The sequence below is a fragment of the Lacerta agilis genome, chromosome 17, assembly GCF_009819535.1.
Source record: "Lacerta agilis isolate rLacAgi1 chromosome 17, rLacAgi1.pri, whole genome shotgun sequence".
Classification (NCBI taxonomy): domain Eukaryota; kingdom Metazoa; phylum Chordata; class Lepidosauria; order Squamata; family Lacertidae; genus Lacerta; species Lacerta agilis.
The window spans coordinates 1,808,418-1,822,312 of record NC_046328.1 but is presented as its reverse complement, the minus strand read 5'-3'; the positions used below and the strand labels follow the sequence as shown (position 1 = coordinate 1,822,312).

Below are 13,895 nucleotides of genomic sequence, written 5' to 3'. Positions count from 1 at the left end.
AATGGGGCCTCCCGCTGCTGCTGCACCGCCGCTCCCCAATTTCTGTTCTCATCCTGAAGCAAAGTTCTTAACCTAAGGTACTATTTCTGGGTTAGCAGAGTCTGTAACCTGAAGCGTCTGTAACCCGAGGTACCATTGTATGTGTCTAAATGAGAACTAGGACTTGGTGGATAAACCACTAACTGGATTTCTTTTAGTGGCAGCACATATGAGTTATAGCCACATTCTGGAAGGACTTAAAAGGTGAGAACTTGGGTAAAGAATGTGGTGTATGGCCCTCATGGAAAAGCTGACTTGCAGAGTAAGACTGGCAGCGGAACAAAGCACAAATATACTGGTACCTTTGCCTGAGAGGGGTAGAGCTTCATTTTGTTTACAAATTCTCCAGAAAACCGAAGACCAGTTCCAAAGGTTTAAACTAACTTGTGGATTACTTAATAAAGAAGATGTGTACATTGCAAGTTGTGGTGTATATACGAGAATTCAGGTTTAAATAATGTATTTTGGGGGTAACTAGGGAAATAAAAAAGAAATTTCCCCCCAGCTGTCAGATGCTTCAACTGCACTGGAATGGTTATTTTTGTAATGAAAAAATATAAATATAAAATGAACTCAATAAGATTATATATATTTTAAAGAGTGTTGTGTATATGTTTGAACACAAAGTTTAGAAATAACATTCTTTTTTAAAAGATCTGCTGCTAGTTTCATTGGATTGAGGCATCTGAGCAACTAGGTTTCAACTTTACTTTCTTAATGCTGCTTCTCTGAAAAAATCTCTCTTTCTTTGGAAGTATAAGAAAATTGCCTTGCATGCAACACAACATTTTTTTCCATGTGGTGTGTACTGAAAAGTCATACTTTCCAAAAAAAAGAAGACAGTAGCAGTAGTAGGGAGAGTGAGTGCAGTTACCTGCTATAAAACAGATACAGAAGTATGATAAATTGTCTAAGGCGGGGCCAGAAGATACACTGGTTTGGTATATCCATAAAATAGGGGCTGGAAACATTGGTGAGCTTGGATAGAATGCCTGAGTGGACGGAAAGTCATAAATGGTGTCAACATGTGCATTGTAGGGGAGGGGGTGATATATAGGCCTACTTCTGGGCAGTCATTAGATATTGGAGTGGGCAAACATTTTCCTGATTCTAGGTTCAGATTTCTTATAAAGGGTTCACATCATGGTATTCCTTGCTCCTACTGGAACCTTAAGAGGCTAGCTTCCCATCTCTCTCCCTCTTCCCACCTCTTATCAGTGCAATCTGATGCATGTCTAATCAGAAGGAAGTGCTACTGCGTTAACGGGGCTTACTTCCAGGTAAGTGTGTATAGGACTGCAATCTAAAACTCTCAAAGGTTTGTCTTAGAGCAGGGATAACTAACCTGGCACTATCCAGATTTTGCTGGTGCTGGGAGCTGGGAGTCCAACAACATCTAGAAGGCACCTGGCTACCTACACCTGCCTGAGACAGAAGTAAGGACACTTGCTTCTCACATCCAAATTTCCCTTAGCAAACCTGATGAAAAACCATTGCACCATAATAAGATAATTTAAAAACATGCTTAGGATTATGTGATGACCACAAACAAAAACAACAGAACCTGTCACAGAGCCGACTTAACACTTTCTTGGGCATGGTCCCAGTTCATAGAATCCTAGAGTTGGAAGAGACCACAAGGGCCATCCAGTAACCCCATGCCAAGCAGGAAACACCATCAAAGCATTCCTGACAGATGGTTGTCAAGCCTCCGCTTAAAGACCTCCAAAGAAGGAGACTCCACCACACTCCTTGGCAGCAAATTCCACTGTCAAACAGCTCTTACTGTCAGGAAGTTCTTCCTAATGTTTAGGTGGAATCTTCTTTCTTGTAGTTTGAATCCATTGCTCCATGTCTGCTTCTCTGGAGCAGCAGAAAACAACCTTTCTCCCTCTATATTACATCCTTTTATATATTTGAACATGGCTATCCTATCACCCCTTAACCTTCTCTTCTCCAGGCTAAACATACCCAGCTCCCTAAGCCGTTCCTCATAAGGCATCGTTTCCAGGTCTTGGACCATTTTGGTTGCCCTCCTCTGGACACGTTCCAGCTTGTCAGTATCCTTCTTGAACTGTGGTGCCCAGAACTGGACACAGTATTCCAGGTGAGGTCTGACCAGAGCGGAATACAGTGGTACTATTACTTCCCTTGATCTAGATGCTATACTTCTATTGATGCAGCCCAGAATTGCATTAGCTTTTTTAACTGCTGCATTACACTGTTGACTCATGTCAAGTTTATGGTCTACCAAGACTCCTAGATCCTTTTCACATGTACTGCTCTCAAGCCAGGTGTCACCCATCCTGTATTTGTGCCTTTCATTTTTTTTGCCCAAGTGTAGTACTTTACATTTCTCCCTGATAAAATTCATCTTGTTTGCTTTGGCCCAGTTCTCTAATCTGTTAAGGTCATTTTGAAGTGTGATCCTGTCCTCTGGGGTATTAGCCACCCCTCCCAATTTGGTGTCATCTGCAAACTTGATCAGGATGCCCTCAAGCCCATCATCGAAGTCATTGATACAGATGTTGAATAAGACTGGGCCCAAGACAGAACCCTGTGGCACCCCACTAGTCACTTCTCTCCAGGATGAAGAGGAGCCATTCATGAGCAGTTCAACCTCTGCACTGCAGAATTTTTATTTGTTTACTTACCCACTTATATGCCCAAATGTCTTGTAAGCAGTTTGGCATTCTGGGTTTTGTAATCTCAAAAAGAAAAAAGAAAAATGCAACACAGGTGACAAGAGAATAACCGTTTTATTAAAGCTACAGTACACTCCGTTTAGTTTAATACTGATTTCCCTGCTTTCCCTCCTATCCCTTTTATACATTCATTACTCCAAATTTCAAACAATTACATTAAATTGTACTCGTATGCCAAATACTGTCTGTAATCTGGAGGAAAAATACATCAGAGGTGCATATATATATATATATATATATATATATATATATATATATATATACATACATACATATAAACACACACACGCACACACACACACAAAGTTATACAAGAGTTAAATTCCTCTTTAATGTACAGAGAGCAGGGAACATATAGTTTCTCTTTTTTACATTTTTGAGACATTCAAAAGAAGAGAGACCTAAACCAGCTCAAGTGGTGTCACCTTCACTTGGGTTCAGTGGCCCACAGCATCAGCTCCATCAGACATTTTACATCCGCTTCAATGCGTGGCACAATTTCACCCATAACAGCATAATCCTGTTGGTTTTACATTTTCTTCATTTCACATAAGGTTTTTTTGCTTCTTAGAAAATCCATAATTCTTAAATATTGAATTTTCTGTTTTACATTCTTCTGGAAATAAATTCAGACCAAGGGGGAAATAAATAAATTATTCGTTCATTTAAAAAGTCTTGATTTGTGAATGGGCTTTAATAAAAACCTTTTACAGGATACAAATTTGCTGGAAGATTTTTCTTTTTTTGCAAACACACAAAATAAACTCAGTCAGAAAAAATCTCCCAAGATTGAGGTTATCTAACGTTATTAAATCAAGTGACTGTGCTGTGCACAAAGGTTCTCTGAGGAGTTCAGATGAACAGAAGCACTGAAGACAACAAGAATTTTCCAAAATATAAACCTTTTTCTTAAATATATTTATATATGTACTTATTATGTACAACTCTACAGAAGCTGAAAGAACGTGGAAAGGGAGGTCCGTCCATGTGCGCAGCTTAGAGGCTTTGTTATAAAAAAGTTTCTGCACAGTAGCTTGTTGGCTTACCTGCTTCATGATATTTTTCTAAACAAAATTTCACACCGTTAAGAAATCTTGCTGAAATAAAGGCACTACTGATCTCTAGGTAGCGCACCGGAGCTCACATATTCTTTGAACAAGAGATAACTGAGCAGATGAAAATAATAAAGAAGAGCTTATCTCTTAACTCATTCCAGTGTTGAAAACTTTACAAAATCTAAAAACGTACAACTGCAGCTTTAAGAGCATAGTGCAAATATGAAAATTAACAGCATAATTTTAAAGGTCTTTAAATAAGCTAAAACAACTAGAGTGTTGCAGTTTCCCCCTTACAGCTAAACAACATGACATATGGGAAGTTCCTCTTTAAAGATAATGCAAACCCAGAAGTTGGAAAAGAAAATGGCAGCAATCTGCCTAGTAAATTATTTATTTCTATTTTCATTTAACTTAGGGCAGTATAAAGTTATTTTGCTATGGAAGACCAAAATATCTCTTATGTCTGTTGGTTGTGAAGAGGTTGGGGAGGGCAAGGGTGGCTGTCCTTTTCTTTCCGGCGTCATCAGCCCCCTCAATGGCTGGGGGTGGACATGGTCCGACTAATGCACAGAGCAAAGTTTCTTTTCCCTGGTCCTCTCCTGCATCAGAAGGTCTCGTCGTCATTGCAATTTGTAGCCCAGTGCCCAAACACTTCGCAGATTTCGCAATAGGGGCGCTCTTCTTTTCGGCTGCCATGGTAAGTTGAATGTGGAGGTTCGTCTAACGCCTGTGCTTGAGTTGGACAATCTTCAGTGTCATGGAGATCAAAACAGTCACAAATGTCACAGAAAAGGCGAGGCTTCTTCTTGACTTGATTTTCTTCCTCACTGCCAAGATAAACATTTGATAAGTAAGACTAGAATTTTGTTATGTTTTTACTGAGAACGGTGATTCTAAAGAGACAGGAAATCTATAGGAAATCAAAACACTTCCTGGCATTGTACTGATTGGGGAGGGTTTGGGCCAGGAGGCAAGATCTTCTGCCTTTTGCAGAGGCTTTCCACACCTTACCTTGGAAACCTACACAGAAATAAATTACTGCTTGTTGTGAACTGCAGAGATTTCTCGTATCTCAACATATTTTTGGGGGGCGAGGGGGGAAATAGGGATACAAACAGTCAGAAATTCACACCAAGGTTTTAGACCAATTTAAAAAAGGATTGTCCCATGTCCTTGACTAGTCTGAGTGTCATGCACTAAAGAGAAACAGGGTTAAAATATTAACTTGTCTATATCCTTGACAATTGTGGGACAAAGTTTCAGCAAGTCTCAGATGGGGTAGCTGTTGACTCACATCCTGCCATGTGGGAATCAAATTCACTGGGCTGGAGGAAGTCAAAACTCTATCCACACTGGCACCATGAAAACAGTGGCTGAATCACGACACTCAGTAAAGATGAACAGTAAATAAAGGTGCATGATGTGAATTAGCAGTGACACAGCCATAGCATTTAAAAATCCTTTCTGGGCACTCAGAGGTTCCTCAGAAGCTTACCAAGTGTTTGTCAATTAGAAGGTCAATACTGGTGAATAACTTATGGTTACCAGATTTTTTTCAATGAATCCGGGGACACTTTTTTGTTTTGTTTTGTTGAAGCTGAGTAGCAACATTGAGTCAGTCAGTAGTGGGGATGGTGAGGCAAAAGACCCTGGGCCCAAGCACACATGCATATTGTATAAAGGTGCAAAGCCCTTCTTTCGCACCCTGTGAAACATAAATGCGCAGAGTTTTTAAAAACTGGGCAACGGTGCACTGCACACCCGTGACTCCCAAGCCTCCCCTGATCTCCTGTCCCCTTCCTCCTTTGTTTTGACTGATTGGGGGAGGCTCGGGAGTCATGGGCGACAACTGTTGCCCAGTTTTTTTAAAAAAAACTCTGCACATTTATGTTTCACGGGGTGCAAAAGAAGGGCTTTGCACCTTGCCTGGCAGAGAAACCACGTGCCTTGCGCCCCTCCTGGGCACCGCCCGGCCGCGACTCCTGAGCCTCCCACAATCTGTAAAAACAAAGGGGGAAGGGGGCAGGAGATCTGTACTGCAGGGTGTCCCTGGTTCCCCTTTGACAGTGGTGGCGGCAGCGAGCAGCTCCTGAAGCCAGCCAGAACCAACTACGCTACCAGGCTGGCTCTGGGCTGCTGAGGATGCCCAGCGACAGATTTGCAAATCTGGGGACATTCTGGGGATGGAATTTGTCTGAGGAAAGATTTGCAAATCCAGGACTGTCCCCAGGAACATCTGGTAACCCTAGAATAACTCCCCAAAGATAGCCTGCCCACCATAACTGTGTGTTGCACAGTTGCTGGGGGACCCTGGGTGTGTCTGAGGTCATCTCTCAATTGGCCTAGTGGCCATGGGGAGGTCTAAAATGCTCACTCTGTGAGCCCCATGAACGGAGTGTGCGCTCTACAGATGGCCCAGGATCCTCTGCAATGCCAAGGTTCTTCAATAGGGTTACTCACAAGTATACAGTTTGAAAACCACAGTAATCCTTCAGGATTTTTTGGCTGGCATTTGTTGAGGCCAGTTCAACAGCCTCAATTCTAAAATGCTACCAAGATATCCAGCTGATATTGTAAGTAACCAACCTGTCATAATTAATAGCTTCTTCCTCATTGCCATTGAGTGCTGCCTCAGACATCATTTCCACTTTCAATTTCAGTTCTTCATTTTTCCTTTGAAGATCCACAATCACTGAATTTAGAAAGTCAATCTGAAGTGTACATGGTGGAAGAAAGAAGAGACAGGATTATAAACTCAGAATATTTAAGGCAAAGGTTTTAAAAAATATTAATAAACTTCATGGTATGTAGAGGAGTGAATTGTCAGAGCTGGAAAACCATAACTCACAGGATAGCAATTCTCTTAGATAAGCACGTTGTGCTCTGATGACCCATTTCTAGTATTATGAGAGATTCTGTTTCCATTTTCTCAACACCATGAATAATTTTATACTCCTCTATTGTGTTCCCTCCCTTGTTTCTAAACCAAACGAAAAACCTTTCATAAAGGGGAATTTTTCCAGCCCCCTGGAACATTTTGGTTGCCTGCTTCTGAGTCTTTTCTAAGGAGACCTGTCATCTTATCCTGTGATAGCTAAGCTTACTCGGGAGTCGTTGGAGAGGGACTTTATCAAACCTTCCAGTATACAGTATTTCCTAGATCCTTACAATCCATATGCTTAGAGAACCAGATGCCTCTGAGAAGCACATCAGCAGGGGAGGAAGGTAGCAGCCCTGGACACAGAGGCTCCAAAGAGCCACCATGACAAGTGGCGGTTTCTGCTCTCCACAAATTTGTCTAGTCACCCAAGTCACTGACAACCACTGTGTCGTGCTTTAGTGAATTCCATAAATTCTGCAGTGTGTGAAGTAATTTCTTCTGTCTGTTCCAAATCTACTGCCAGTTCATTTTATTGGGTTACCCCATATTCAAATATTATGGACCATGGAAGATCCCCTTCCCCACACACTATTTATTCACTCTTTCCACAACATACATAAACTTACAGACCTCTGTCACATCTTCTGTTAGTCACCTTGACTTTAAACCAGGGGTAGCTAAACTTTTTTGGGCCACAGGCAGCATTGACCAACAATCCTCTGGGAGCTGAAGTGTAAAAGTGCATGAGGCCAATTTTAATTTTTGTATGACTGGTGGGCCACAAAAAAACCTTCTGGCATCAAATAAACTATGGGAGCACTCAGCAAAAAAGAAAAGAAAAATGTAAATGTTCTTTTTTTAAAAAAATTACTGGGATGCTTGGGGGCAAAAAGAAAAGTGTTTGGCATCAGAAGACCTGTGGGAACACCCAGAAAAAACGTGTGTGTGTGTGTGTGTGTGTGTGTGTGTGTGTGTGTGTGTACCTGGAGTCTTTGTGGGGCAGAACAAGGCTTTTGGCATCACAGCAGGGGAGCACTAGAAGCAGTCAAAACTTGGCTTTAAGAAGGTAATTTATGTATTTATTTATTTTAAAAAAACACTAATTTTTGTTTTGGGGCCAAAAAATCCATTTGCTTAAATTAAAAGCCCCCAAAGCTGCAACCTTTTTGTGTCAGAGAATTCCCAAGATTTTTTTTTTTTAAAAAAAAACTGCCCCTGGTTTATTCTGATGGGTCTTCCCCCCGTTCCCCCCACCTCTATGATATCTCTTTGAATATATGACACCCCCAAGTACTGTCCTCTAGCAGATTTCCTTAACCCTGGTGGTTCAGCATCCAACACCCAGAGCATGCTTCTGAGACAGGTGTCTGACTATTTATTCATGTAAAAGTTCCCAGAATAGGGCAGCTTTCCTCCTTTACTTAGGTACAATCAAGGGGTGGTCCAGGAGAACAAAACCCTGGATCTTCTGCACTGGGTCCTGTCTCTCTGGGCTGTTTTATATACAGTTTACGCTGCTCTGCAGGACCACTGGGTGCACTGCAAAGTGCAGTACCAGTGAGACTGCAGCCACCTGCACGGGGTCTAGAAAATGCTGTTGGCACCCCATAGCTCAGAGTAAGCTCTGGAAGCAAGAGCTGGGGTTTACCCCCCACCCACGCTGAAAGTGGCTCTAAATATACATCTATACATATAAATTAGCACGTGCCATTTTTATGCAACCTTGTGCCATGGGCCTCTGCCCCTAAGCTTAAATAGCTAGCACCCCAATTGTCTCTTTGCACTAAAGAGAGGACTGTTCCTCTTACAGAAGGCAAAGCAGAGGAGAACTATGGGCAGCCTCACAAGGGATAAGACAGTAAGAACCGCCTCACAAAGCCACAGCAAAATGCTTGAAACTGACAAAGCTATTTAAAAAAGGAGAGAAAGCGGAAACAAACCATATGCTGATTGGAGAAAAACGTTCCCAGAGGCAGATGAAAGCAAGGGAAGGTGGGGGGAAGAAAAAGCAAGCAAGCATCAGTATGTTAATTATACTATAATTATAATTAAACATATGTGAAGTGTATTACACTGAAGAAGGCCTGGCAGATACAATATCTAAGCTTGCCCTTCCAACCTTTCACCCCAGCTGCAGCCTGGAAAGGGGACTTTCAAGGTATTTCAGGGGGGCCACCTTCTCCACTACTGCAGTGCGGGGCTTGCAGAAAAGGATCCTCTCTTCCCAGTGCAGCATGTGGTGGGGAAGGCAACTGCTCTCTCTCTCTCTGCTCTGCAGAGCGGGGCTTCTGTAAAGGTTCAATTAAATTTCCACACCGGTGGGGATGAGTGTGCTCTTTGTCCATGAGTCAGCAGGAGACCATTGTGTAGCTGTTTATTGGTGTGTGTTTTCATTCTTCTTGTGTGGTGTGTCAGACCCTCCAAGTGTTCCTATTTTCCAGGGATGTCCCTGATTTAGAGAAGCTGCCCCAGTTTCTGATTTGATCCCAAAATGTCCCACTTTTCCTTGGGACGTCCCTATTTTCATAGGAGAAATGTTGGAGGGTATGGAGATATGTGACCCTCGAGCTGAAGGCAATCCTGTATAAGGAATGTTTTATTATGTTTCTATATATGAGGGAAGCTGCCCAGAGTGGCTGGGGCAACCCAGTAAATAGTAAGCTGGGGTATAAATAGTAAGATGATCATTATGGAATGGGATGCCCCTGTTTTCATCAGAGAAATGTTGGAGGGTATGTGTGAGCCCTGAGTCTGTGTGTGCATGTCAGCCTTTGTGGGGTGTGTGTGAGGGAGACAGTGGGATACAGTCACTCTTGCTGTATCCAAAAAAAGGAGCCTGTAAAATCTGCTGAGCTGGTAGCTATCAGTTCCTAATGAAACTCATCACTAGGGCTGGGTGATATTAGGCTTTTAACATTGTGGTGCATCACCAGCCAAACATTGCGGTTTGGCGATATACTGTACCGCGATGCTGAAAAAAGCTGCATTGGCCCCAGCCATTGAGGTGCTAGGTAAACTGCCACAGCTCTCGCCTGACAGCTGAGTGAGCCAGACCACGCCCCAAGATGGAGGGAGCCCCGACAGGTTCCGTCAGCAGGGCTCCTTTGCCTTTGCCAGCAAGGGGAAGGGGGTGGGCAAGCAACCACTTTTTTCAAGAAGGAGGGCACTCGCTGAGAGGCTCCGCTGACAGGGCTCTATTGCCAGCAAGCTGAAGGGGGCAGGCAAGCGGCCTCCTTCTCCTTGGAGAAAGAGGCCGCTTGCTTGCCCCCCACCCAGCTGAGGGAGCCCCAATCCTTTTCCCGCTTGCGCGCCAGCAGGAGAAGGATCAGGGCTTCTTCAGCTGGGGAGTGGGAGCAGTTAAGGAGCGACCCCACCCCACCAATGTATCGTGCGAGCTGGTGGCAGGGCAGGTCCGGGGCTCCATAAAACTTCTTGGCTGAGGAGAGCCAGTGAGTAGAGGGCAGCTGGCTCTCCTCAGCCAAGCAGTTTAAAGACCCATAGGGAGGAACAAGCTGTATTGGTGCCTCAGCGATGCATCTTGATTCTCCCTCTGCACTGGTATGAGGGACCAACCATGATGGTGGTTTCACTCAGTGGTGTATCGCTGGTGAAACCACTGTGGCTCCTGAGTCCCGCTGCCTCCAGCGCCCAGTTACAGCTTGTTTCTCCTTTGCTGTGCTGGGCGCTGGAGGGGCTCAGGAGTGGCGGCAGTTTTACCAGCCATATACCACCGAGTGAAACCACCATCGCGGTCTGGCCCTCATACCAGTCCTGGGTGATATGTCGATACATCACCCAGGCCTACTCACTGCCTTTTTAACTAAGACAGATGCTTGGAGGTCAGTCTGCTCTGATTTGCAGCAGCTCTCCAGAGCCTAAGGCAATGATGGGTGCAGGGACCTGGACCCAGGACCTTCTCCATGCCACAAAATGGGTCTGTTGCTGAGCTGCGGCCTCTTTCCCCATTCCAGTATGGGTGGAAAGGATCCATCATAAAAGGAATCAGGGTGCATTGATTTTGCATATTATGGGGCAGGATTAGAAATTGATATGGATATGTGGTTTTGGAGGCAATTCCTAATGTCTGATAATGCAATAATTCTACTCAGATACTTTCTGATCTGAGAAATGACAAATCTCACTGCTGATGTTAGGCCCAGCTCTTACTCCTGAGACATAGATTAAGTCACTGGGCCCAGAGAAGGGTCAAAGGGAACAGACGTGGTTCCATTACCAGAAATTAAGGACACCTGAGCAGCTCCTGCATCCAGTCATACCTTATTCACACCCCACCAGTGGCTCATCCTTCTCTCAGTCAAACAAGCACCACCATCTTTGGGATGCTGCACTACCGATTGCTCTTTTACAGGTTGCTTCTCTTTACGCAAATTAAGCCATAATTTTTCATCCTCCCCATCAGGAACAAATGAGGTAGGAGTCATCCCATGTTAATTGTACGCGTAGCCAACCCATAAAATGCTGCTTTGCAGCTAACAGTCTATTTCTGCATGGGGCCAAGAGGGTATAAGAAATACCTGGCTTTCTTGGTTATTTTCATCCTGGAGGTCATCACTGGCTGTGTCATCTTAGAAAAGAAGAAGAAGGAGAAAACACATATGAAAATATTTCCAACAAATAATCATTACTTATGTGCTGATACAACTGGAATTTAGGACAGAACTAAGGGGGTGGAGAGAGAAATGGAGAGAGATGAGAGAGGGAGAGAAAGAAAAGGAAATCTGGCCACATATCTATACTCTGATCAAACTTCCAGATTGGAGTAATGTAGTGAGCTGTACATAAGACTGCCCCTGGAGGCTACACAAAATCTTCATGCCTGCTTTGAAACTGTAGCATGGGTTACTGGTCTGGTTCTGAGCACATTTCAAGCTCCTCATTCTTACCTTTAAAGCTCAAAATGACATGAAGGGACTAGGATACTTGGTTCTGCAAGAACCTGCCCATATATTAGGACAACGTTTGAAAACCCTGCTCCAAATCTCTTGCCTTCTGAAGTGATGTCTAGGGTGACCAGGGAAGACTCTGCCATCTTTACTGAACCATGTAAAGACCTTACAATGTTTTATTTTAGATCTTTTTTAAACCTGGTGCTCCATATGTTTTTATTTGATTCCTCAGCTATAAAATGCTGGATTCTGTGACTTATTTTTCAAAGTATTTTGAAATCATAATCAGATCTCAAAGTGATTAGCTCACTAGAGTGAGTTAGCAATAAATAAAATAATTTTTTTGTTATAAGTGAAATGGATTGTTCAAGGAAAAGTAAAAGCACCAATTTAAACCACACACAAATCCCATATTCCTTTTGACAAAGGAGCAAATGCAGCAAAGTTTGAGTGATTTTGCAAAAGGAACATGGTTGAACCAGAAAAAAATTTCCGGCAGCAAATACTCTTGATGCAAACCCAAGTTGGTCTACAAGTTAGTACTGCAGAGCATATTACAGGGTGGGTGGTGTGGTGGTGAAAGGACTTAAACACAGACATGCAACAGGAGTGATGCATTGGATGGCAATGTGAGGAAAAAATACTCAATTATCTGAGACCATATTATCCCATCTCTCTATTCTCTGTTAAATGAATTTACTAGGTGCATGGAGTCTCATGCTACTTAATAGTATGGCAATATCAGCATTAAACTGATAATCAAAGTCTCTGACTATTGAAATGCTGAGGGTGCTTTGATAAATGAATATAGGGACCATTATTTCAGGTTCCAGAGTTTTAAAGCCTGCAAGCTATAAATTTGAAACCAAATGCCTGCAAACCTATTGTCTGAAAATCCATGCATGAACAACTGAAGTGGCCCCACTTCTCTAAGGCAGGGAACTGACCAGCAGTATCATTATGCCAACAGGTGCCAATGTACAGAGTAAGATGACTGTCACCACACGTGACAACAATACATTCTGAGCAGTTTATTCGGTGATTACATGTTCACTGTGGCAACCCTGGGGAGAATGGTGATCTGTGTTCGCTCTCCAATTAGAACAGGAGATGGTCGTGGTTGCAGGGAGGGAAAGGGAACTCAGGTCCATAAATTACACATCCGCTCAAGCTGTTAAACCACTACCATGTGGTAACATTCCTACTGTTGAGTGCAATATTAGGTTCGAAGGGCCTCTGAAGAGCTACAACCCCAAAGGGCTTCTACTTTGTTTCTAAAGACATAGAAACATATTTGAGTACTACGGAATATAAGACAGTTATTTAGGATTCTGTTGCTGCTGGAATCCAGTGATGGCCCTTTTACACCCCAAAGGTCATCAAGCGATAACACCAACCACATACGTAATGTGGCAACGCACCCCTAACTGAACTAACAAGTCACTTAAGTGATGCAGGTTTTTACCACCACATGAAGACGTCTGCTATCACCACATGAAGGGACTTAACTCTGCCATCCGATGGGATCCAAGGTGCGATATACCCTGCAGCCAACTCACTTTCAGCGAGCTGCACAGCAAAGATGCAGCAAACAGAGCTGGCTTTACCTGAGGAGCTACGTGGTTGTTTCTGGCTCTCTCTGAGCTTCTGCTCCAGATTCTTTACTTTTAGTTCAAGTTTCAACTTATCAGACTCCAGAGACTGAACTACGGAATGCAAATTCCTCGCAGTGGCATTCTCTCCACGGAGCACGGTCACCTGAAAAAGTTAAACAAAGCAGAGAGGATGCGGCTCAGGGGAGGGAATTCTTTTCAGCCTGAGGGCCACATTCTTTTGTGGGGAACCTTTCAGGATCCATAATCACTTTCTGCTACTTCCCTTTCCATGCCCACAACTTCCTCTGCGCTCCTGCTTTTTTTCCTGGCTGTGTGTGTAAATATTTACAGAATGCTCCTGAACTGAGGAATATATATATACTTCTGATCCCTCAGATTTGAGCACAATTTGAACACTGCATCAGGAAACTACATAAAAAAATTATACACCAGAAGTATTGAAAAGTGTGTGCTGAGAATTTACAATTGCTTTCATTTCTTTTTCAGCATGTTAGTAAGGGTGTTTCAGGAGCTTAGACTTTAATGAATATTTTCTTCTTCTGATCCCTCAGATTTGCACAAGAAAATTTAGAATTGCCTGACTGGGTCTTTCTGCACACTTCCTGTGCAGAGCCCCGCCAGGCCTACTCAGACCTGTGGTGGGCCCTGGGTCCCGCCCCCCCCAGCTGTGACGGACCCTATTGGGCCTC

General features: G+C 43.3%; 1 protein-coding gene across 9 annotated transcripts in view; it reads right to left on the bottom strand.

Annotated features, from left to right (window-relative positions):
• Positions 1-3,299: 3,299 nt before the first annotated feature.
• Positions 3,300-13,895, bottom strand: part of CLIP1 (CAP-Gly domain containing linker protein 1) — a 111,919-nt gene continuing 101,323 nt past the window's right edge. For 5 of the 9 annotated variants that reach the window (XM_033174213.1, XM_033174216.1, XM_033174212.1 and 2 more), the window contains 5 exons: positions 13,198-13,348; positions 11,219-11,268; positions 8,624-8,629; positions 6,389-6,513; positions 3,300-4,629 (listed from right to left, as the gene is read on the bottom strand). In XM_033174213.1, the coding sequence (XP_033030104.1) occupies positions 4,407-4,629; positions 6,389-6,513; positions 8,624-8,629; positions 11,219-11,268; positions 13,198-13,348 (555 nt within the window). In that variant the 3' untranslated portion in view covers positions 3,300-4,406. The remainder of the gene's footprint in view (positions 4,630-6,388; positions 6,514-8,623; positions 8,630-11,218; positions 11,269-13,197; positions 13,349-13,895) is intronic. The other 4 variants (XM_033174214.1, XM_033174217.1, XM_033174219.1 and 1 more) reach the window with 1 other exon arrangement.